This window comes from Cyanistes caeruleus, chromosome 1, assembly GCF_971803275.1.
Source record: "Cyanistes caeruleus chromosome 1, bCyaCae1.hap1.1, whole genome shotgun sequence".
Taxonomy (NCBI): Eukaryota; Metazoa; Chordata; class Aves; order Passeriformes; family Paridae; genus Cyanistes; species Cyanistes caeruleus.
In genome coordinates this window covers 143,466,401-143,492,356 of record NC_141701.1, presented here as the reverse complement: position 1 = coordinate 143,492,356, position 25,956 = coordinate 143,466,401, and the positions used below count along the sequence as shown (strand labels likewise).

The following is a 25,956-nucleotide window of genomic DNA, read 5'->3' as shown; positions in this document are numbered from 1 at the left end:
ATTTGAAAATTACTTATTTTAATTAACTGCCTATATCAAACCAAGGCAATAAATAAATGCATCAACAGATCATTAGAGAGTATTCAAATTAGCAGAAACCTCAGAATCACAGAATGGTTTCGGTTGGAAGGGACAAAGAGATCTTGTTCCAACCACCCTGCCATGGGCAGGGACACCTTCCACTTAGCCAGGTTGTTCCAAGCCCCATCCAAGCTGGCCTTGAATACTGCCAGGGATGGGGTATCCACAGCTTCTCTGGACAACCTGTGCCAGTGTCTCACCACTTTCACAGTAAAGAATTTCTTCCTAGTATTTCATCTAAACCTACTTTCTCATAGTTTGGATCCATTGCCCCTTGTCCTGTCACTACACTCCCTTGAAAAAAGTCCCTCTCTGTCTTTCTTGCAGGCTCCCTTCAGGCACTGGAAGGTGGCAGTTTAGTTCACTACAAAGCCTTTTCTTTTCCAGGCTTAACAATCCAAATTCTTTTAGCCTTTCCATTTAGGAGAGGTGCTCCATCCCTCTCATCTTGGTGGCTTCCTTTGGACTCACTCCAGCAGGTCAGAAGGACATATTTGGCTTTCTGGGCTGTGAGTGTACGCTGCCAGCCCATATGCAGTGAAAAAAGAGCCTCAGCTGCTTCAGTTGCAGCTGAATCATGAGTGGTGCTGCTGGAAGAGTCTGGGGGACAGTGGGTAGAAAAATATGTGGATTCCAATGTACAATGAGTATTTATTCTGCAATGGCACATTTGTGTTTACTGTTTTCCAAAAGTTCTAAAGCATTCAAAAGAATAAAACCCTAGGAAAACCTTACAAGGAGAGCAATTTATTGCATAAGTATTTCTGAGCTGACTATTTATATAATGGTTCATCAGTCAGACACTGAAGTTGGAGAATAGTTTCTACCAATTTGTGCTGTTTATAGTTTATAGCAACAATAAAAAAGAATATTTAATGCCATAAAAATAGATAAAACATAAAACATGAAAGCATCTGAAGAAAATACTGAGAAAATACAGGAAAATCTAGGCTTTCTTTACCCGAAATACTTTAAAATATTCAGGAAGTACAGAAGCAAACTTCCTGATAGCATAATCTTTGGCATCTTCATTGTGATCTAGTGCTTTGTGGATACTTCTCCAGAGTATTACAGTGATCTCCAACAAGCTTGCCATGCTGGCCACGTCGTTTACTGACAACACATTATCCAAAACCTGAAATACAAACACTCAGATGATATTACCCATTATGTTTTCAAATAGAAATTTAAATCAAAATAAGGCTTAAAAGACACTGAAAATCCTTCTAGTCCCTTTACAAAAGACATTTTGGTTGTCATAGAATAGGAACTCCACAATTCAGTCTTAATCTCTCTAACTTCACATATCTTGTAATGGTAATTTTTAAAGTAATTTAACTGCAAAACCAACCAATTTGTAATCAGCACTAGAATTAGGCAACTAATAATTTAAAATATGCTTCATATTCCTTCTATCTTATTCCAGCTACTTGACAAAATTTCTGCTGCTGCAGGACATGAAAATCCAGTAACAGTGGTTCCACCCTTCCAATTCCAGAGATGCCCAAGGGCCTTCCTTTAGACTTTCTGTCACATCCTGTGTGACATTAAGCAGCACTGAAAACAAGTTACCAGAATTTTGCATAAAATGTACTATCTTACACTGCTGTTCTCCCTTTCACTTCCATGTTCTTCATCATCACCATCATCATCCCCACTATCATGAAGACTCTCCTTCATTGCTTTCTGGATGCAGGCATTCAAGCAGCGCCGAATAGTGAGCATCAATTTAGCTACATTTAAAATGAATAAGAATAGACATTCGATATATAATGAATGTTAGTAATAAATGCTTCTAATTAGAATTATAAATAATAATATTTTAATAATAAAGAATTATTGCTTAATAATAATTAATAATAAATAATTATAAATAATAGTTATTTTCATACTGTAAAGACAGTATGAAAAGTAGCCAACAGAATCAGAAAAAGCTAGGAAAAAATGGAGAAATTTCCTTGTAAAGAAAATGAAAAAAATGTGAACATGTTTTATATCCTCAAGTATGAAGAAGAAATGACAACATTATCACCAGGGTCTTTAATTTTATTGTTAAAACAGTATAATAAAAAAATAACCACCACCTCATCAAAATCAGATTCAGAGGAAGCTCCCACAACTCCTAAATTTAATCTGGCATAGGTGTTAACCCAATGACCCACGTTCTAGAACACATTCCCTTCTAGGTCAATTCCCATTCTTTGGAAAAGATGTCATAGCCCAATCATTGTACTCCTGAATGAGAAGCTCAGCTCTAGAAGACGTGAAAGGGTTATGCCCACTCTGATAGAAGTACAAGCTGATTTCATAACCTTATCAAGATGATCAGCTGAGAGGCAATGGTTTGGGCATTTCACCCAAGTCACTCCATGCTCATTACTTGGGTTTTATCAGAACTCCTCTGGAACAAAATTTTCCTGATTTTACTTGGTTCAATAGGACTTTCCTAAAAAGCAGTGACATTCTGGGCAGTACATGCCCTCTTCACTGAAACTTTCTGAAGCTTTCTGAAAGAAGACTTTTTAGATTTTCCCAAAGCAACTTGAAAATATTGATCCATAAATCCCAGATAACCAGATTATCAGATGTAAACATTTTTTCAGTTTCTATATAATCTTTCATGTGAAGATCTCAAATCACTTAAGGCACCAGGTACTTGCTACCCTTTTTCTACATAAGAAATAGGTATCAGCTGAGATAGCTGTAAGGTCTGTGTGGGGAGAAGGGGGAACAGAAGGAACTGGTGCCACCATGGGGTGGGGTGTACAGCACAGCATCAAAAAGCAGAGATGAAAATCTTTGATCTCCTCACTGTTGAAAAAGCTGATGACTTCACCTGCTGTGCTTATTGCTGGTGTCAAGAATTTCAAAAACTACAAACTAATATTATGCTAATCCCCCAAAAATCCAGCAACAATGTACCATTGTTACAGAAATAATAAGAAGAATGCATTTACATGGCATGATATCAGTAATTCCAAAAGCTCACAATGTTTTGTACTTTACCTATATTGGTGGGGCCAGTAAATTCATAAGCATACTGATAGAACTTCCTGGCTGCTGCTGGGTTCATCTGGATCAGAGTGACACAGCGCTCACACCACACCTCCTCAGGCTGGGTAGTGGGGAAGAAGGAGTTCAGCAGGAGGTTCACAATGCGCCGGGACACCGGCCTCGAATCAACTTCAAGGCGGGACAGGAGATGCTCCATGGGACAGATATTCCAGAACTTTGTAAAGTGAGAAAAAGATATTCAAAGGAGTTAAATAAAAATGGAGAAAAAAAACATCACCTTCAGTAAGTGATTTCCATGTCAACAGTCTATACAAATGTAAGGAACATTAACTTGGAAAACATGAGAATTTTAATTTTTTTTTATTTTTACACCAACATGTACTAGAGATCAAATTCTGCTGCAATAATGGTATTTGCTGTGCTGATGTTTTAAATCTTCTGGTATCTCTGACTCACTGGAAAAACTGTGGTTCAAGCAATTCCAGTTTAATACACCTGCAATACTAATGCAACTCCATAGATACAGGAAGAACTATTTACTTTACGAGGATATCACCGTAAAATACAATTATCTGTCACTATGTGCCATGTTTCATATTCTCCTCACAGGAAGAAGTAGGACCAAATTATTTACAAGTATTGTGTACACCTTAAAAACCTGTATGGATCAACAGTCTTTCCAAAACCATCCCAAACCCCATACTACTAAATATTGAATGCATCCCACTCTTAGTAGAGCTCCAGTTTATTTGTAACACAGAAATCAAAGGCTATGAAATTCAGATGGACTACACAGCTCTTATGCCAGTGGTAACACTACATTTACAATTTTTTTTGAGATGATTCTGAATTGATTATGTTGGACAATTTTGAATTAAAAAACAAAGTATTTTTCAACGCCAAGGAACCTATTTTACTATTGAGTAGAAATATTTGAAGCAGCTAATTACCCTTTGAATTTGAACCATGGATGTCCCTATTAGAACTGTCATAAAAATTAAGGTTAAGGTGAACCCAGGACTTATCAGGGATATACATTACGGTTTCTAAATCAAAAGAAGTTATTGAAAAACATCTAACACTTACTAGGATCTTATTTTTCTTTATGTAAACCTGATCTATTCTTCCCCTAAAAAATCCCTGACATTGAGAATTAACTTTTTTCTCTGTCTTTAATGGCAGCAAACTCAGAATAATTCACAAACCAAGTGATCTCATCCATTCCTTCTATGGCTTTCTCTCTGCACCCTTCACCATCTTCAGAGCTCTCCTCTGGAAGCTTTGTAATAGTTTTATATCTTTATTAGTCTTAGGAAGAGACAAAACCAGTTAAATGAAAATATAAAACTGAAATTAAGAAACTATTAACATTAGAGAGTGGAATAAGAGCTCAAAGATGCTACAAGACCTGTAGCTGGACAGTATCACCCTAAATAAGAGTCCACAGCAGAACACAAAATACATTAAACATCACTATGACACCAAAATCCCAAAGGATGTGCCCACAAATTAGGAACAGACATGATAAAAATATAAGAATCAAAGCAAAAAAGCTAAGGGTTAAGGTGTTGGGCATTTAGAAGAGTTGGGCAGCTGAGGGAAGTGTGGCTGTAACCCACTGCTCTCCCCTGCCCATCCAACAGAGAGAACAAAGGGCCCACAGAGCACTCAGGGTGCCACAAATATTTAGAGTATAACCAGAGCAAAGCAGGTTACTTCTTTCTTTTTTTAGGAACACTGCAGAAGTCTCAAAATGTACTTTTTTTCTTTTTTTTTTTAACATAAATTCCTTGATTTTGTCTCCTTGTTATTTATTGAGTGCCATTATCCTACCTTAGCAGCCTTGGTAGCCTTCACTTTGAGCAGCATTTCCACAAAAGCCACTCGCACTTTCTCAGAATTGTCATGAAGACTGTGTTTGGTTGCAGGCAGGAGTTGTTCCAGGAGTGGGTGACTTAGTTTGTTGTCCAAAATTATTGGTAGGCACTAAAATTAAAAAAACAAATCCTGAAAGAGTACAGCTGAAAAATCTGTAGCTAAAAATTGTTTAACTAGACCATGACACTTCTCATGTCAAATAAAGCAGGGGCAGACATTGTGCATGCTTGGTTTTTTGTAATATTTTTTGGTAAAAACTGCTGTGATTACTTCAAATTTACAGTGAACTGTGTTTGGTGAACTCACCTCAGCTGAATCAGCATCAGACCTACACTAAGACCATGGTCTTGTCCTCTATCTGAGGACACTCAGCTTTCTAAAATAAGCTGATTTCAAATTAAAAATATATTTCTTTGTTCCAATTCATTTTAAATCAGCACTTTCTACTTATCCAAGATAGCTCCTCCATGAAGCAGTAGTGGAGAAAGTGAGGATTAACAGGACAACAGCTTCAATTTAAGTCTCAACTGACACAGAATCTTCAAGTGAAAATGCTGCTTAGGGAGTTCATTTTTCTGTCCAAGCTATCAATTATTTCTCACATGCCAGAAAGATGTAGATGAACTATTTCTAACATAGTGAGCAGTACATGGGAGGAGCATCAGCAGACAGACTGTGGAATTATATCCATCCAAACCTCAGACACACAAAGTGGGGTACAAAATCCTAATTGTGCATGCCTTGGGATGCATTAAAGCCAGTGATGTAAGAACATATATTTTCAAGTCTAAGCATCATTTCTAATAGCTAAAAAAAATAAGTGATCAGGTTCAAACAGCATGCATACAACTGAAACTGAAGAACCTTAGAGTCAGAAAGCAAATCAGTTACTATTTTATAAGACATGTGGCTTTTAAGAAATGTGCAAAATCTCCATGCATTAGGAATTCTATTGCCTAATACATTTCGAAAAACAAGTAATTTCCTTGATTTAAAGTAGCCTATACTAGAAACCTATACATCAAGTAAAATAGAAAAATGACAATCATGATAAAAAACATTTACTTTAAAAACAGAGCATCGAACATCAGCAGATGTTACATCACATGACAGCTCTCCAGTTATCTTTTTTAAAAGATCAGCAAGAATTGTTGGAGGAATCATCTCCCAGTATTTGGATACGATCTGAGTAACTCCAAGTATCCCTGTAGAGCGGACAATTGGATGAGGATCTTCTAAGAGACTCTAAAACAAACAGAAGAATAATACTGTGAGCATATGGATTATTGTAGCTCTACTGCTGTTTGACCTGAGCCTACCATAAACAAAATGCATTCAATTACCTTTTAATTATGAAAATTGTTATACAATAAAAGAACCGTAATTTTAATAGACCTTCAAGGCACTTTACTGTGAAGAAAACAAGGAAATTTAAATCAGAAGCAAAGTTAATGCCAAAGTTTTTGGCCAATTTTTTTATTGGACTTTTTTTTAAAATAAAAAAAGTCTGACACTTGTGACTTAATTAAGAATATTTGGACTTCTATTTCTATGAGTCTACATTGATCACTGTTCCTATGGAACAACATAAAAACTTTGAAATTCATTCCATTATCTGATGTTTACTCAGGAATCCCCAAACATTTTCTTAAGAAAAATACTACATTCATTTTCACCCATCTGGACTGGTAAGGAGATTTTTAGGTTCTCTCCATTATACTTAATTTAAGAGGTAGTTAGTAATACAGCACTGAACTTTCATTGAGTACTTCCATAGTAACTGTGAAGCTCTCCGCCCCAGTCCCAGGTTAAGCAAGGACCAAGATCATTATTCATGCATTTAATCTTTCAAAGGCATGTCTCATTCACAGATCAATGAATAACAAACCAAAATATTTCCTTTTTAGAATTTAAAGTGGTGTATAGCATCTGCAGAAAGCACAGTATTGAAATTTAAAATATTAGTTAACTCTGTATTTTCTGGACCACAGACCTCTACTTCCTTACAATAAACCAGAAATTCAATAAATTTTAATTGCATCAGCAATTTTTTTTATTAGTTAGCTCTGATAAAAGTTTCATTTTTAACATTTCAGTTTTATTAAAACTTACAAAAAGTTCTTCAAACTGTTTCTGAATTTCACTGTCCATCTCTTCAGCAGTAAAACTGGGATCACGAATAGGGAAAGCATCGACAAACAAAAATGCTGCATTTGCTCGAACTTCTGAGTTTCTGGCCTGTTACAATGGAGGAAAAGATATTTTTTCCATAAGGACCAATTGTTAATATCCAAAGGTGTCAAAATGTTTGGAGAACAGTATTTGACAGGATACAAGTGTTTTTAATTAAGTGGATGGAAGAGATGAATTTAGAAATGGACAGAAGAACTTAAAGTCACATGAGTTTTAATGTTTTATCTTATATTTCTGGCCCATTCAATAAAACCTGAGTTATTATCACAATCAGCTTACAAAGCATATCAGCTTCAATGACCCTGAGGAAATCACAGTCAGAGCCCTTCTGCTTTCTGTAATGCTGAATAAATTAAAAGCAGTTGGGATTTCTCTTGGTGACCTAAAAGCTCCTCCTCAGGACAGAAGACTCTTAAATTCAATCAGACTGGATTAATGAACTTGCTTGTCAAGAGACAGGTGATTTAATTGAAAGCTCAAGCTTATTTCTTCAAGAAAATAGTAAATAGTAAAATTTAGTAACTAGGTACCAGAAAGCTTGGAAAGTAACTTATCCAGCAAAAACATACTCAGTTCTGCATCTCTGCACATAAGTATTAGGACCGTGTTCTGAGCTCCAGGCAGCTCATGAAAAACCTGTGGGAAGCCTCACAACATTTTACCGTATTTAACAATTTTCAGTGCACTCCACCATATATTTTAGTGGTTGTAGATCCACAAATGCAGAAAAGGAAAAAGGTGCATATTTAGCCACTCATTCAGTGACAGATAATTGATCCTGTGGACTCTTAAAGGACAGAAAAAGAGAGCAGGCAATGAAACCATGAAAAAATTCAAGGCATCTCAAGGACAAAGCTGAAATCTAACCACCAAACTGCATTTTATTTATCAAAGATAGCAGTGATTAAGTAGCCTGTAGTGATAAAGAGCCGCTGATGACTTCTGTTGGAAAGAGAAGGAAGAATTTTGTCCATATTTTTGGGTCCAATAAAAAATATAAAATCTCTCAATATAACAAGCAACATAGGCATAATTTTAGCAGCAAGACAAGAGAGTTTAGGGAAATTCTTGACTATTCTAATAATCTAATTTTCTTCTTTCCTTGTCATAAAGCACATTGAGATCAAAGGCAGGGAAAAGAAACATGGCAATAACCATGTAATGTTTAGACTTAAATAAACTAATGACAAATAAAACCAGAAAAACACAAAAGAAATGAGTAACAATTACTTCATTGACAAACTGTTTCGGGTTTCTCTTCTTGATCAATCCTGATATGGTGGAGTAGAACCATAATATTCCAAATTCTTCAAGTCAACACAATCACTAGGAATTCTAAATTGAATACTACAAAAGCAAATAAAGCACATACATACATTCTTTAATTAGGGACTTGTATTGTCCTTTATTTATTATGGATAATGCAAACAATTTAAAGGTGAAAAGACTGTAATTCTTAATGATCCTAAAAAGCTGTAGAAAATCCTTTAACTCTGAACTTTCTATATTTAACACATAACAAGATAATATGTGAATTCAGGGTGAAATAGCTCTTCTGCACTAACATTGCATGTGAAAATTTATTAAAATGTGTTTTTGTGCAATAACCTAGACCTTGTCTACCACAGCCATTGCAGAAAGTTAATTTCCATAAACTTTTAAAGTGCATTACACTGAATTCCATCAAGCTCACTTTTAATTCTGAACTGAGTACCCACAGTTCAAATTACTGCCTTTAATTAACTGGAATTTATCCCAAATGTATTTGCATACTCAGGCTTGTACAATGTCTTCACAGAGGCAGAACCTAAGACTTTAAATTCATGGCCTTTTTTAATCCAAACTGACTTTTCCATGCCAGAGCCTGCAGTTATTTAAATGACGAATATTTCTTTACCATTATGCTTGTACAATTCTTAGGAACTTTCAGAACCTTTTCAAACAATATTTTAATTTTTTTCTTCAGTTAATTTTCATAGCTTTCTTTTACATTTTATCTGGTCTTACAGGTTCTGAAATTCACTTCCAATTATTTAAAACACTACTTCCCCAGGACATGTTAGTTTAAATGCATGGGATGTTAAAAAAAAAATTTAAAAAGACAACCAAATACTTCAAAGGAGTCACTTCCTTCAATGGCTTGAATTCCTGGAGGAGTGGTTCTTGACTTTTTCAGCTTGATAAGAAATAGCTTAATCACTACTTACCTCACACTAAATATCCTTATTTTTATATCTAAATATCTTCTCATACTAACAACCAATCACTGCACATCTTTTTTATGTTTGCATGACACTTGTTTTTCATAACAAGAACATGAAAAAAAGATGAAGCAGTTACATATGGGCTTATATTAAAAACGTAGTTACATAAAGTAACATAAAATATGTGTTGGTAAAAGCCCCAACAGAAGCTTGTTCAATCTTGTGCTTGCCAAACAAGCAACTGAAGAAAAACAGAGAACTGAATTACAAATGTGCATTCTCAGTTTAAAGATTTCAGAAATTAAATCAAGTAGTATCAGCATCAACAATTCTGGAATTCATTGTATTCTTACAATTGAAATATTTTTGTTTTCTGTATGAAGGAGGAATAAACAGGCCTTGTGTATCCTTTCTTTTTCATAACCAGTGCTCTAGAACAGAATTTGTTCTGCACTATATTAAATTAGGGATTTGGCTAAAATAGGAGCATCAAACTGGTTATCTAAAATTAAACTGACATTACAAGCTTTGGAGTAGAATCCATAACATTAAGAACAGTTATAAACTTCCCTTCTTAGTTCTGTATTTTAAACTACTGGTGTTTCTGACTCACAGCAACAGCCAAATACTTCATGCAGTACTGTATGGTTTGTTCTAGCAATGGAACCATTAGTGAAAATTATGAATAGCATCTGTTAAATCATTTCTTGAATCAGGAATTCTCCTGCTGTCTTGCTGCAAATCAACCATTAACCCTTTTTTCCCACATGACACACCTTCAGTTACATTTCTCCAAATAATTGTATGCAGATTTCATAAGGTTTTGGAGGAAGATTCATGACAGAATCTTCCTCCAAAAAGTAGTCTAGTCTTACATTTGAGTCCTAAGCTTTGGAAAGTGACTATGACCCTCCACTGACAGGCAGCACCTCCCTTAAGAATGGAATACTGTATTTTGTTAACTTACCAAAAAACAGTTAAAACCCCTATTATTTTTAGAGACAGAAATGTAGAAATTAAAGGAAGCCATGCTTTGTACCTATCATTCTCTGGCACTAGTATATAAATGTTTCATCCAGAAGATTCATTGTTTATATTAATTCTAAAAGGATGGGATCTAACCTTTAATGTAAGACCAAACAAGATACTGGGCTAGCAAGGATTCTGTTCATATTCCCTCCTCTACCACAGGGTTCTGTTGAAACCAAACAAGCTCTCAACTCCTTCCTGTAACTCATAAAATCCACTGTAAACAACTTTGGAAGTTAATAGTAAATAATTTCAACTTTGAGAATTACAAACACTTTTCTCATGTCTAGAGAAGATGCTTATGACCAACCAGTAAATAAAATTGTGAATGCTTATGTAAACTTGGCTGTATGTGAACACCCTCACAAACAGGGATTTCATAACTTCAGACAAAATAAAAGCTGTCACCAAACAATGAAGCTTAGCTCCTCTTAATCACAGAGTGTAACTGAGCAGACAAACTGCAGTGGGTCACCTTTAGTCCATGCATGTAATCCACAGAAGGACATCCACACACCATGAAAGAACTACAAGTAAGAAATTTCATTCTGAGTGCTCATGAGTGTACCATGAATGTCTGTCCATACAATCCAACTAGAATAAAAGTTTCCTAAATGAATACTCTAATAAATTCATTGTGCTGTATTCTGAGGCTGGAAATTAATCAACAGGTGACACTAAACCATCCTCTGAACATTTCTGGCTTTGATCAATATTTTTGATCAATAAAACACTGATAATTCCCTAGAGATCTTGGGAAAGATAGCACAAGATTACACAAAATTTTCAGGCTGAGAGGATGAGAATACCAGCTGCAATCCTGGAAAGCACTCATGTACCTGTAAACAAAAGTGAATTTTACAAATAAATTATATTAACAAACCAGAATATTATTGTACATGCTATGCCTAATTACAACTTGCAAAGGTACTCAGCTACATCTGTGATGTTAAACACTCATTTTGGTTTTTGTGGCCATTTAATTTTAAAAGCAAATAATAAAAACAGAAGACATGGAAAGGACCCAAAACTTAATAGTTGGAGAAAGACAGTTGTATTTTCTGAAAAGGGTAATTACCTTCAGTGCTCTCCAGAGGATGGGCTGATACAATCTATAAAGCATCTCTTCGACTCCTTGACGAACTTTACTTTGTTTATGAAAATAACTCAGCATCTAAGGAAAAACAAATAAAACAGGTCCCAAAGCCATCTTAACATTCTACATTCAGGAAGTGGTAGGGGGGTGCATTACTCATAATTACTTAATTACTCATAATTAAGTAAGACCAGAGATATCATACTATGGATATGAGAAAACCAAACATTTTAGTTGACCCTCTATCTTATTAGAAAGTCTCAATAATAGTAAAATTAAAACCATCTAATAAATATAATATTTTATAACTTTATAGAGTCAGTAAGTTTATATAAAGATCTACAACTAAGAAAAAATATGGCTAGAGAATTTCACAGCAACACCTCCTTTTTGTTACTGTAAAAAATTATTTTTAAAGTAACTGGCAGAAATACTTAGAAACCATGAAATTAAAAACTACAGATAAAGAAGCCTTTTCTCTGTTAAGAACAAAGCAACTTATCTGGTAAGTGGAGTTATCCAAATACACATGCACAAACCTAATACATTTTTTATGCATTGATGAAAAGCAACTATCAGCACTCCTTGGGACTCAAAACTGTGCTTAATTAGCTAAAAATTCTGTTATTTTTGTATGTGAATCATGCAGAAAAGGAAGAGAAAGTGGAAGACCAGAGCAGAATATGTGAAAGGACATCATGAAACTTGATATGAAGAATTCCTCCACTTGAAACACTGAGCAGTTTCAGCTGTGTTCTAAGGTTGGTAATTAATCAAAAAATGAGACAAGATCATCCTCTGAACATTTCTGGCCTTGATCAATACAGCACTGATAATTCCCTGAAGATCTTGGAAACGGAATACAAGATTACACAAAATTTGAAAAGAAGCTGACCCTCTAGTGGTCAGTTCAAATTTATTCCAAGACCTACTCCAATTGCAGCCCAAAGACATATTTATTCACTGTCCTCTTTCAAGATCATAAGCCTCAGAGTCTGAAAAACATGAAATGTCCTGTCAAAAGCCTGTTCCATCGATCAGGAATCACACAACAAGGAAATTCTATAGCTATGAGAAAACAAAACAGAACAAACCCCCTAAAAAACCAACCCCAGGAAACACAAACCAAAACAAACAAAAAATCCACTGTAGTATTGTACACTGGTATGTTGAGCTGTATATTGCACAGTACACACTCTAGAGTCTGGGTATTTGGAGGAAAGCATGGGAGGGGAAAGGGCATTGATCAAATACAAATATTTTTAAAAAGCCTTGTGCAGTTCTCATTCTGCCTCAAATGTTCTGCTCATGACTTAATGCCACAGACAGACAACTAGAATCAAAGCTTGTCCCTATGAACATACATAAATCCCATCACATATAATAAAATGACAAAAGCCAAGTTTCATTTCAGACCCGTCTACTAAGTTTGCCTCAAGAAGGTTATGATTCTTCGTCTCTGTGATCATCTATGGAAAGGTAAATTCTATAGGTAAATAAAGCTTAGACAACAGACAGCAAAAATTATTTATGGCACTCTGGAAAATCCCCTTCTATTTCTACTATTGAGCAGCAAAGACAAATCTAGTGCAAAACTATAAACAGGTCCCTCCTAAAATTATTTCTAGCACTGTTTCTCAGAATATGCTATTTTTTAAGCATTTGTGGTGGGTTGGCCCTAGTCACCAGCTAAGCACACACACTCTTTGCTCAATGGGGAAGAAGAAGATTTGAAAGTTCATGGGTCAAGATAGGGACAGTTTAATAAATGAAACAAAGAGGACTAAAATAATCCCCAAGAGAGTAATGCAAATGAAACCACTCACCACCTGCCACAAGCAGACCAATACTCAGCCAGGCTCCCAGCAGTGGCTGCCTCCTCAGACCCCACTTTCTCTCAATTTGCTGAGGGAATGATGGTTGTATGGCATGCAATATCCTTCTGGTCAGTTTGGGTCAGCTGTCTCTGCTGCTCTGACCTCCCAAGCTCTTGCTCATGCCCGGCCCACTCCCAAGGGAAAACATGGGGAGGAGAAAGGCTTGAGACCACACAGGCACTGCTCAGCAGCAGCCAGAACATTGCTGTGCCACCAGCATACCCCAAACACAACCCCATACAGGCTGCTATAAAGCAAAGTATTTCCATTCCAGCCACACCTGGTATTGTACTTTAGTATGAAATGGAAATTTTCCACTTCATAGCAATTGGTTTCATTTTGATGCTACAGTTAATGTCATGCTTTCCTGGAACTTACCTCTCTAACTTTAGAATGAACAGAAGAACTTCTGGGAAGATGAATTCCATGATGCATGAAATCCTGAATGCAGTTATATTCAAGTACCTACAGTAAAAACACAAACATGCTCCTGTTAATACAATAAAACAATAAGTACTGTAGCTGTGCAGCAACTATATTTTTCCCTAAAACAAGCAACTGAAAATACTATCTGCTATTATTTCTTACTTGGCTTCTGCTTGGCCCAAATTTTTCCATTCTGGGGGCCTCAGTATGCCTCAACTAATTTTCAAAATTTCAGAATATACAATTAATCCAATTGTCAGAAGATAAAAGCAGGGTAAATAAGAATATTTTAGTATCCGAAATTTTGTTCTAGCATTGTTGTGATCTGTAATTATGCCATTAATAATTTCCATGGAAATCCACAAAAACTAGATAACTACTTGAGCTATCAACTATACAGACTTGCACATACTGAATAAAAGCTTCAGTAATTCAGCTAACGGATATGTTTATGAAAAACATTGTGTATATGGATATTTGTGTGAAGCAATACTTCAGCAACAGAATTAAAGGTGTTTAACTGCAGCCAAGCTGATCTCAGTGGGAAAACATTCAAAGCATGACATATAGTTACTTGACAATGCTGAAGAGGCTCTTTCCTTAGGGAAATAATTCTTTAAGGCTTCTTAATGGAACCTCTCTGAGGTGGAAAGTCATGAGTCTTTCCTACCTTGAAATTCAAAACTATCCAAATGAAATTTCAAGCACAGTGTTACCTCTATGAATTCTCTTGACACCTTCTTCCAAGCCCTGAAGTAAACTTCTGAAATGTATTCCATTAAGGATCTGTATTAACATATAGGAAACACTGTCAAGAAAGCATAACATATCTATGTACAGTTCATAAAGACGAAACATGAAGTTTTGTATAAAAACCAATATGGATCTTAATTCTGTGCATCAAATTGGTTTTTAGAAGAAGAAATTCTCTTTTCAAGTCTATACCCTTAAGTACCATATTAACTCTTAATGAATCTAAGCACTATTACATGATACTTGAAAAACCTCTCATGGTGGGAGAGACAAAACATTCAGGGATACTTTACCAATTATGTAATGAAGAATGCCTTAAATTCTTTACAGACATGTACAGGAATACCGTATTCTACCTGAAAGCATTAGAAAGCCTCTGATTTTAATATATAGAATTACTTCTGCAACATTTCACTGAATAATCAAAGAAAAAAAATCTCCATAATTTTCATCCATCAGCTAAGTTCTCAGACTATGATTTACCCTGTAAGTCACTTCTTATTAGAATGTCTTATATAGAAACCTAGAAAATAAAATTAGAGATTGTTTGTAGGAAAAAATAGAAATACCTCACAAAAAGGAGAAATGGACCTGCAACCCTCACACAAGCACTGCAAATAATGCAGTCCAGTTTTTATCAAAGTCATTTGCTTTAGCTAATGGCAAATAAACATTTACTACTCCTATAACTGTACACCCAGGCATGTCAGAGCTACTGTTAAATGAAGTTTCTGAAACAACATAGCAGTTCTCTTCAGAAGACTTGTGGGTTTCTGAATACTGATATATTTTTTTTCAATATACAATATATTTTTAGAGTGAGACAAACAAGATTTTAGACAAGCTCTTACTAATTAAGTACTTTAACTGGGATGCCTACCTTGGAAAGAACTGTAATTGATTTTTAACGGTTCCATGTATCATTTTAATGAAGTTTACATTCCAGCTGAACAAAAAACTCAAGAGTCTTCTTCCCTGTGGGGAGGGGAAAAGAGGAAAAAACAAAGGGAACTCAAAGTTCAGAAGAATAGCCAATTTAAAAGCTATCTCAAAAATCAGTAAAGGAAATTATACCTTTAATTTTAAATGCATGAAATGAAAAATAGTGAAATGGAAAAACTATTCAAGATTCTTAATTATTTAACAGAATTCAAGCACTGCTTTTATTCATACTGTATATAAAACACAGGACAAATGAACACATGGATCACATATCTGCATTCTCTCTTTCAATGTCCTTTCTGCTTTGGTGTGCCTTCAAGCTGCATTCCAGAACGATAACAGACTGTGCAATCAGCACCCACATCAAGGCTGGATCACTGAGCTCTGCCAAGTGCAATATCATCCCGGGATTACACCGGAATAATGGTGAAGGCATAAATAAAACACCACAACAACTCCAGCAGCACTGGACACAGAAGCATTTCTAACATGGTCACAAAGAACAGCTGGGCCACTGAGGAAATTAAATGTTCTGATCAGCAAATTCCTTTCCTCTTGCCACATGAAAGGTAATATTGCAAACCTACTGGAGCTGTTTTCATTCATGAAAACAGAAACTATTCTTCCCAAATTAGTTTTCTTCCATTTTAACAAGTCAGGAACAATGATGACAAATCTGATGAGCAATAGAATTTTGCAATAAAAGGCAGTGGAAGGCTGTGGATGAAGGAAATAAACAAATGCATTTCCAGTATTAGCAAGATCTGCCCAAGGAATTGGAGCCTTATACAATATCTGTATAGGCAGCCACACTCTGACTTAGCTTACAGATGAAGGTAAGACTTCAAAATGTCTGATCACACATAAGGGTGAGTCAGCCAGTTGTAAGGGTCCTTTGTATCTGTCAGCTTTCTAGCCAAAAATAAATTAGGAATATTAATGAAGGAAGTGCAATAGTAAAGAGCACATTTGCAGAAGTGCAAAGGGGTCACTGAACAAACAGCAGAGGTTCAGAGGTACTTCCACTGAGAGCTGGACCAAAAGTTGTGTTCACATCTGAGACCAAACAGAGAAAATAGAATGCCAGTCACACTTGGAGTGGTAATATCACAGAGTAGGGGTGGGAGATGGAAGCACATAGTGAGAAACTGCCCTGTAGTGCAATTGATAGCTGAAATGCCTTTGGGTAAAGGAGCAACTCAGTAGCTCATAAAAATCAAGACCTAAAGGCTAAATACAATATCAAGATTCTTGTCTACCGGTCTGATGGAATCCTTCCTGTTGTCAATGACAGTTGTCCCTATCTCCAACTTTGGTGGCCTAATATAAATATAGTCTAGTCCCACTTGGCATGTCACACATCAATATCCTTGACAAAACAAAAGATCAAGGGAGTTTCAACCTACAGTTCTTTCCTCAACAGAGCAAGGATGAGGACAAATTCAAGCTCATCTCATCTTCTACAACCTCAGCAGCAAGACAGATTATGAAAAGAAAAAAAATAGCTTTCAACCATTTCTTTTTAGCCTTAGGTTTCAAAAGATTGAGCCTGCTCCTGAATATTATGGTAAGTGTCTCTAAATTAATCTGCTGCTTGTGATTGATGGATCTGAAATAATTACTGGTATCAACATTCTCATTATTGTGAGAGGTAACCTGGTGATAGGTGAATAAGACTGTGAACTTGTCATCTTTGGGATTAATGCAGTATCAGAGTGTTGGGTGTCTGGTACTGTTGTGCTTGTGGACACAGAGCACCTGACTTTGTTCCATACACACAGAGAAGGTTAGCAAGGAAAGAGTACAACAGACCCACCTCTAAAACATAATAGCATGCTCTCCAGGCTCTGCAGCTGTTTGACTGGAAACCACATATGAACAAGAATGTTTTCCTAAATCACAGAGATATAAATTCAGAGGATTACTCCACTAATGCAGCCTGATAATAAGCCTTCGAGAAATATTACTGTGTTGAATAGCACAGCCTGAGAAGGCAGAAACACTGAACTCCCTGATCTTGCAATGAGGTATAAATGTGCACTTCTCTATTGGTTTAATCTGATTTAGAACTGATACACTGCATTCCTGACCTTTCCCTTCCTTCAGTCTTGCAAGTGATGAACCATTCCAGACAGTTAATCTGTTTTAAAAATAATCTTACTAGAAGAAAAGAGCTACCTCCTTCAATCAACCCATGATATTGCTGCTTGAACATTACATTGTGGAAAGGAAGAGGAACGCTAGCCCATGGCAACACAGGATCACTGCAACCTGGAGTCATAGCAGCTTAAGCTGCTATGGTGCTGCGCTCTGAGACACGTACTCTATAAAAACTAGGATTACTCTTCTTAGGAACTGTAGGACAAGTCTGCAGGCATTAAAGGGAGCATTAGGCCTGATACACAAAAGCTCAGTTTCATCTCAAAGCAATTCATACACCATGTTGATATCTGGTATTACTACGAGCATTTTAGAAGCAATATCAGATGCAAAAAAAATGTCCAGCAGAGATACTGGAGGAGCATTGGTTGGTTTCTTGATGCTACAGGAAATCTATCACTAGTGAAATGAGCCAGGAAGGGAAATTAGAGAGCACACAAGAAGTGTATTATCAGTGCAACTGAACTCCCACAGCACACAAACCCCAAACAAAAGGACTTGCAACTGAAGTACAATGGCTTCATAGCAACAGGAAAATGCTTTGAACACTTTGAATCTCCTTTCTGCAGGGCTAGGAAAACCCAAATTCGTTACCATTCTGGGTAAGTACTGCAAGTTCATGTAGTGAAGTTGGATTTCTGCTCACAAACTGAGACATGTGAATTTGGATGTTTAAGTCTCTGAAACGTTAATTGTTTGAACAGTGATTCATGCGATCAGTTGTTCAGTTACTCTTTTATGGAGCTGAATTGCTCTGTTGACTCTGCTGACAAGGGTTAATATAGCACAACCTAAACACAGCAATTTTACATGCCCAAATGGTTTTCCAGAAAGCAGAGATCTATGTATTATGTGCCAGCCCCACGTGGATGTCTGAGGCAACTCAGGTCATTAAATGTAGCATGGGTCATTCACTTAAGCAATCAAATCCTTCCCAGGACTTGTACTGATTATGCTCCTTCACAGATGTCTAAATTAATTTCAGACAATTTAACTGAGCCCTGTCCTGGGATCTTTCCAGAATGGGTTATGGTTCTCCTTTTATTTTGAACAGTTATCCTCCAAGATGTAAAGTGATTTGTGTATTGGGCTGCCATGGCAAGGTTTTGGTAGTGGAGGCCTGCAGAGGGGTTTCTGTGAGAAGCTGCCAGAAGCTTTCCCCATGTCGATAGAGCCAATGCCAGCAGGCTCCAAGGCAGACCCACCACTGACCAAGGCTGAGCCCTCAGGCTACAGCCAGGAGCTGCTGCTTTCCAGCCAGAGAGTGAAGAATCCAGAATTAAGCATTGAAACCACTAATGATCAGATGACAGAGCAGAGTGCAGTTAGATGCTCCCTGTAGCTACCTAGAAAGAGACAGACCTATGAAAATGCAAAAGTGATGAAGTATCAAGAACCAGAAATCCCTGGGAGAGCAAAGAGAAAAATCTTGGGCAGAGAAACAAATGTGCAAAGTGTGGCCAAATTTGCACATTCTCATGGAGCAAAGTGGATGAGTTCTAATATGCCAGGAAAAATGTTCATTACCAAGTCTGATTACCACTGCTTTTTTCCCCCTCATATTAAAAAAAACAACAAAACCTCAATTTTTATACTGAAGGTTTCATTCCATGATTCACGGTGCAAACTTCCTTTAGAAAAGCTGTGTAGTATTAACACATTATACTAAAAGTCTCACACAACACAGAAGAAAAAAAGAACTACAAAAACTAGTTTCTGAAGCCTAGATAGCAGTTGTATTTTACATATATAATTACCAATTATTTGCTGTGCCTATATGAAGATGAAATATTAAAACAATACAGAGGATTCAAATATAACAGAAAAACAAAAACATATAGAATCAAATATAGCTAATACATATTACTTACTGTGACAAAGAACACACACAAGTACACACTTTTTCCAGATGACAAAAAATGGCTTAAAACACCAAGGACACAAAATTAATTGTAAACTCTGTCAATAAAGTCTTGCCTGTCTTTCCTCTTTCCACCCACATTTTCTCTTTTTCCATTCCTACCTCTCATATTGCCTTAGTACACCATAATTTTAGTCAAAACTAAGATAGCTTAAAATATGATATGTAAGTAGCAAAAACCCCACTAACTTTGTGGCAGGTATCCAAAGCATGCTCTATATCAAGCATTTCACCTAACTCCTTTGCTATCTCCATTTTTAAAATGCCATATCCTTATACTGCCACAATCATGCAGCAATCTCAGGACTTATTTTATGACAAAAGTTCATATATCCCACAGTAATAGGAATATATATATTTTACAGATGCAAGTAGGAGTTAGAATTTCAGAGTGTGTTAGGCTGCAAATGCAAAACGTAACCAAAAGTATGTATGCTATTACCATTGGTTAAAACCAGGTGTGGCAGTGTTCTTTATCTCTTCCAAGATTCATCCTCCCTCCAGGGGGATATCTTCTATTAATTGAGTCCCACTGAATGACTGATAAAATTACATCATCCCACTGAGAGATGCTCCACCAAGGCGGAGGAGCCAAGCACTCCTAGCTAGAGAAAATCTGAGACTTAGAACACCATAGTCAACCTTTTCCCACTAAATTCCCAAAAGAAAACCAGACCATTCTACATCACCACTAGACCTTCAGGAAAAAAAACTACATCCTTCCATAGGATCACTGCTTCAACAGAACCAAGACTGTCACTCCAGGAAAACTACAACCACCATCAGACTGCTACCAGCACCCTGACCAACCAGTGTCAAGTTATATTATAACTCTATGAGTGCTTTTTTACTACTGCATTTTATTTTAATTTTCCTATTAAGTTATAGGGTTTCTTTATTTATATATACTAACAAAACTCTCTTATTCCTACTCCCATATCTTTGCCTAAAAACCCTTTAATTTCAAAATTTTAATAATTCAGAAAGAGTTTACATTTTCCATATCAAGAAAGGCTCCTGCCTTCCTTAGCAGACACCTGTCTTTTCAAACACAGAGATGAAGTCGGGTGGTCCGGTCACCTAACCAGAAAAAAGGTTTGGACACCACTATTCTGGTGCACAGGCACAACCTAAAAACAACAAAACAGCAACTGCTCACTGAGAGAAATGTATGTAGTTAAATAAAGTAATTCTCATTTTTCTGTAAAGTTGGGTACTTTTTATGCTACTTTTAAAACAGAATATGGCAACACAATCTTCTGGATGGAGTCATTTAGCAGGAAAATTATTTTGCTACAGTTACTTGTTTTCAATAAAAGAAAAACTGCTATAAAAGAAAAGAATTACACCAGGGAATGATTTTAAGTATTGAGGGAAATGCACTGGAAGCAAAGCACTTGATTCTCATTGCCTCACAATAAAAGAACTGGACTGAAGATTTAGACATAAACTTTCACACTTTAGTCTGGAATAGAAACAAGTTTTCCAAATGAAACAGAGTATCAACCATTTCTAGCCTGGAGTCAGAGCTGATTTGTCTCATGTTGCTACCAACTATACAGTAAAAGAGACAAACTGCAAAACTATGAAAAGTAGCCAAAGCTCACTGGCACAAAACCAAGTAAGATAAAAGCTGGCTTACCTCTTCTTTCTTAATGTGTTTTACACTCATAAAACACTGAAGCAACAAGTCTTTGACTTCATTACTCTCATCGGAATCATAATCAAAACAAAGTAATGCCTGATGTAGATTCCATACACGAACTATATCTGCACCCTAACAGGAAACAAGAAGCCCACATTAGAGTGGAGTAAGCATAGCTTTAATGCAAAGCAGCATTGAAAGGATTTTAAATAATGAACCTGAAATGCATTGCTATGGATTGTGAAATTATGAGCATTCATTTCATCACAATACTGGGAAAAAATATATGCAACTGCAGAAATTCTAACTTCCAAAAAATGAAGACATGCTCAAGTACAGAACAAAAGTTGCCATTCCATGCAAAATATGTTAAAAACACATCATTCCACTTTTTAAACTTCATACAATGCATGCAGTTAACAGGGAAAAACAGAGGAAAGAAATAAGGATACATCCATCGGGATAGTGCAAAAGATATGTATCACAATACTCCAAGTAACTCACACATTTTGTAAAACGAAAGAAAAATTATTTGTAAAAAGATAAAGAGCAAGAGAAGATGATTTCCAAAAAAGCTGTCTCTATGCTTAGCTGAATATTAACTAAAATCTGAGTTAAAGGAAAGAGTTAATTAGAATAAAAGCCTTGGTCATTGGACTGGACAAAAGATAAAAAGGAATGCAAAAAAAACCCAAAACCGTTCACTTGTGAAACTGATGCTAATAATCTTTTAAATTTGTTCTAGAGAAGGCAGTGTTTTATTTCTTGAAATATTCAATAATAACCTGAAAGTCAATATAGCCTCAGCATACCGTAGCAGCTTTATTCAGGCTTTTTCTCAGCAGAATGATAAACAGAGTCTTCCCCAGCTGCTCCTTCCCTTCTAGTCCCTTCTCCCACCACATTTGACACATGCATTGGATAGTGTCACGTAGGATTTTTTCAGATGCAGGTAATGGAGGAAGAATACCTACAAGAATAATGAAATGATTATTTACTGCAATGAACTAAGTCATTCCTGTAAAACAGCAGTCTGTTTGCACACTAACTACACCTCACAGTGTCAGCTAGCTCCTGCCACATTTACACACCCTCATGGCTTATGTTCACTTGGCAACTCTAAGGTTTGGCCCAAGTTTTTGGATCAGTGACAATGGAATATTGAGTTTCCCTTAAAAGTAATATAAGTCAAAGGATAATTGAAGCTATCTTCCACTGGATGAACAGCTGGGAGAAAGAAAACTATATTCCAACTTCTAAATTGTGCAGCTAATTTTTAGGTAAATACTCCCTTAATTTTGTCTCATAGATATGAGATCAAACCAGTACCAACTTTTCTCCTGTGAATTTTGTTTCATAGGCCAGCTGGATTTCAGTCAGATCAAATAGCCACTAATATGCCGCACTCTGTACGGTACAGAGAAGTACTCACCGTTTAGTATAAAAACGCATTCTACAAGAGCTTTGTAGTTCGTATTTTCATCCACTGCAGGTATGGAAGCAGTAACAACAGCTACCACTCCTTGGATCACTGCTACAGTTTGTTTCTGAAAGAAAGCAATGCTGTGGAAACACTTCTGCAGTTTGTTTTGAACTCAGAAATTAATTCAAACAAGAAATAAACCTTAGCAACAGCGAGCAAAGCTGAATTGTTATTATGCTTCCATTTTGAAGAAGGCACATATTGGCACCCAAAACCTATCAAATAAGATTTTTAAAGTACATATTTTCAAAATGTTTGAAAAGGGCTTTCAGCTCCAGCTAGTAGATAACTTTGTGACTGTATATGTGCATCCATTCCTGCACTAAAGTCCTCATCTGCAACAAACCCACTCAAACACATATCCATCTCAGAGCTGACAAGCCCCTAACCAGCAGGGTCTTGTGTAACTCAGAGATCTGTACATCTGGTGACTTTCACTCTAAGTGTGTGATTCTACAGGTCTCTGAATGGATGACTAATTTTTCTAGAAGCCTCTAGGTTTCTCTAATGATTTTCCCACTGCATTTCTTTTCTTCCCCTAAAATTAAATAACCTTTTCCAAATATTCTCAAGGCTACATAGACTACAACACAGAAGGCAATATATAAGGGTCTGAGTCAGAAAAAATCTATATATTCTAAATTTGTGGAAGGTGCAGTCAAATATAGATTTCATGATCTTAATTAAATAAAATGATATCACAAATCAGGTAGTGAATTTCTTATACTATATTCCAGCTACTTAAAATTAACATCTGCAATATTAACATCTGTTTATTGAAATAAGACATAGAAAAAGCCCATTCAACTCTATCAAGAAAACTAAGTCAAATCTTTGATAATTAAAATTATCAGCAGATCTAGTCTATTACAGTATAGAATCATAAGTTCAGCTTAACTGAGGCATAAATTAAGTCATTTAAAAAATGAGCAGGAAGGTGATATTTGGAGCTGATCTTATTTGATAACCCTTGCATGTTTTCAGATGTTATGGCAATATTCCATTTTATGTCCCAAAAAACATGAAACACTCGTCATATTTTCAATTTACAAGATTCTTACCATTTCTGGAACTATCTCAACTTCCATGTCATCATCACCTTTATCATCTCCACTCCCGTACCATGTTTCCACAGGGTTCTCCATCAGGCTCTCTGTCAATAGCTGTGTCAGTCTCTGCCATAGCACTTCTTTTTGCTTTCTTGGAAATTCTTGAAGTAGCTCATTCAAGTCAAAATGATCAAGTGTATTTTTCTATAAATGGTCAGAAGATGCCACAGAATTCTGCATCAGCGAAGTGGCTTATACTTCATCATCATATTTTCTACATTTAATGTGAGTTTTTACATTAATGATTAACTTATATTCCTCTGCAGTTATAGAGATAAAATACCTTCTAGAAGTTCTATTTTTTAAAAATAGCATAGGGAATTCCTGCTATTTAAGTCTATCATGAAGCAAGAGCGCTGCCTTTAAGACAGTCTTTAGCCCTTGATAGCAATGAAGACAATTCCATACCCTTAGCTAAGAAACTCAAAAATGCACAGAATTTAAGTCCCTGATTATATCTTTACTTTCTTATATATTGATTGATGATGGCTGTTGAAAGAAAATCCTTAGCCAAGGACTGGAAACATAATGCTCAGAAGAACCATAGGTTCAGCACTAATTTGGGATATGATCTGCACACATCAGAGCTCTGCACACTGCAGTGGTTTAAAGCCCCACATCAAACCCAGCTCCCGAGCTGACCCCACACCTCCTGCTGAAGCCCTGCTGACAGGAAAGCCACCATCAGTCTCCAGTAGAGACTGCACCACAAGGCTGATCTGAACTATTTCCTAGTAAGAACTTTTCTAGAAGAATTTACCTCAGAGGCACAAGGAGTCTGTTAGCATCAAAGAAGGATAGGCATCCTGCTAGGAAAAGGAATATGCAGAGAGAAGATGAGAAGAAAAACCAGGCATAACCAAGAGAAAGAACAGATAATTTCTGAGACGTAATTTGTAATACTGAAGTGAAGACTTAGTGGCTCAAAACCACTTCAGAGGAAAGAGAATGTCCATGATCTTGAAATAAACATATTTTCACTCTGCAGATACACTGCAAGGCATCAAAAAGAAAAAAGTTGAAGGTAAAACCAGAAAGGAATGAAAGAAGTGGCAATAAGTATTAGAAAGTTCCCAGAAGGGTATGAGAAGAAAGATCCTGTTACATATTTATAAGAGAACTTCTATTCTATTCTACAACTGAGAACAAATACAATAAACCAACGGCCTTACAGGGAGTTCTGCAGCCCTGTGCTTCAAACAAACCCAAAAGACAGGATATTAAGATTGTACCGTTTTGAACAGAAAGAATGAATTCATAATAAGACCAGAGCTTTTAAATTTTTCTTCAGGATGATATGAGATAGAATTATTCCAAAATCTATGAAGGGAAAGGATGACAGTGAATGACAATCATATCTGTGATTCCTATTTTTCTGTCTAAGAAATTATGTATTTTCTTGAATTGGAATGGGATTTAGTGGAAAAAAATATCAGCACCTCTTGAAGATCTCAATGAATAGCATTACAATATGATGTTTTTAAAATATTACAAAGGAAAAAATGAAAAGCCCATGAGAAACCTTGAAGGAAAATTAGCTAAGCCCTGGAATTTTAGAAAGCACTGATCAATCTAAACATTGAGAGTGCAGAAAAGAAAAAATTCAAGGAGGAAGTAAAATGGGGGTTGGGGCATGTGTAGAAATCAGACTTGGAAAGAAGCAGTGATGCTAAAAACAGAACTTTCGAGAGAATTTAAAAGGCAAATTCTAAGGCTAGAGCACCAACTAAGTAGCAAATATAATGCTTTTATGACGATTTATTTAACTACAGCCTCCTCCACAAAAACAGCCAAGAATTTTTCAAGGGAGATCCAAAAAAGAGGATTCTCATACTAAGACAAGACGTGGTCACACATCCTCCATCGCAGAAGGTTTCAAGAGGAAATTAATAAAATAACTCAAGTCTCTTGGACAGTCAAAAAGTCATGTGGATATTCATATTCCCTTACACTACAACAGCATGAAGACAATTTTTTTCAATATACTCATTGCAGCTGGTGACATAAAGTTTCCAGAGATATTGGCAACAGCTAAAAACTGTTGCAAGAGAAATCCTGTGAATTTGTGATGAAAAATAAAAGGTTGAAAACCCTCCCTATTTTTAATCCAAATTGCCCATGGCAGATTAAAATAAATTACTGAA

The 25,956-nt window shown here is 36.1% G+C and overlaps 1 protein-coding gene across 2 annotated transcripts in view; it reads right to left on the bottom strand.

The window, feature by feature from the left end:
• NCAPG2 (non-SMC condensin II complex subunit G2) overlaps window positions 1–25,956 on the bottom strand; it is a 43,168-nt gene that overhangs the window by 14,828 nt on the left and 2,384 nt on the right. For both annotated transcript variants that reach the window (XM_023921908.2, XM_023921907.2), the window contains exons 3-16: window positions 23,765–23,956; window positions 22,653–22,767; window positions 22,033–22,190; window positions 21,218–21,352; window positions 15,433–15,527; window positions 14,516–14,585; window positions 13,752–13,838; window positions 11,479–11,574; window positions 7,087–7,212; window positions 6,040–6,219; window positions 4,930–5,082; window positions 3,088–3,310; window positions 1,684–1,814; window positions 1,043–1,216 (exon numbers count right to left, since the gene is read on the bottom strand). In XM_023921908.2, the coding sequence (XP_023777676.2) occupies window positions 1,043–1,216; window positions 1,684–1,814; window positions 3,088–3,310; window positions 4,930–5,082; window positions 6,040–6,219; window positions 7,087–7,212; window positions 11,479–11,574; window positions 13,752–13,838; window positions 14,516–14,585; window positions 15,433–15,527; window positions 21,218–21,352; window positions 22,033–22,190; window positions 22,653–22,767; window positions 23,765–23,956 (1,935 nt within the window). The remainder of the gene's footprint in view (window positions 1–1,042; window positions 1,217–1,683; window positions 1,815–3,087; window positions 3,311–4,929; window positions 5,083–6,039; window positions 6,220–7,086; window positions 7,213–11,478; window positions 11,575–13,751; window positions 13,839–14,515; window positions 14,586–15,432; window positions 15,528–21,217; window positions 21,353–22,032; window positions 22,191–22,652; window positions 22,768–23,764; window positions 23,957–25,956) is intronic.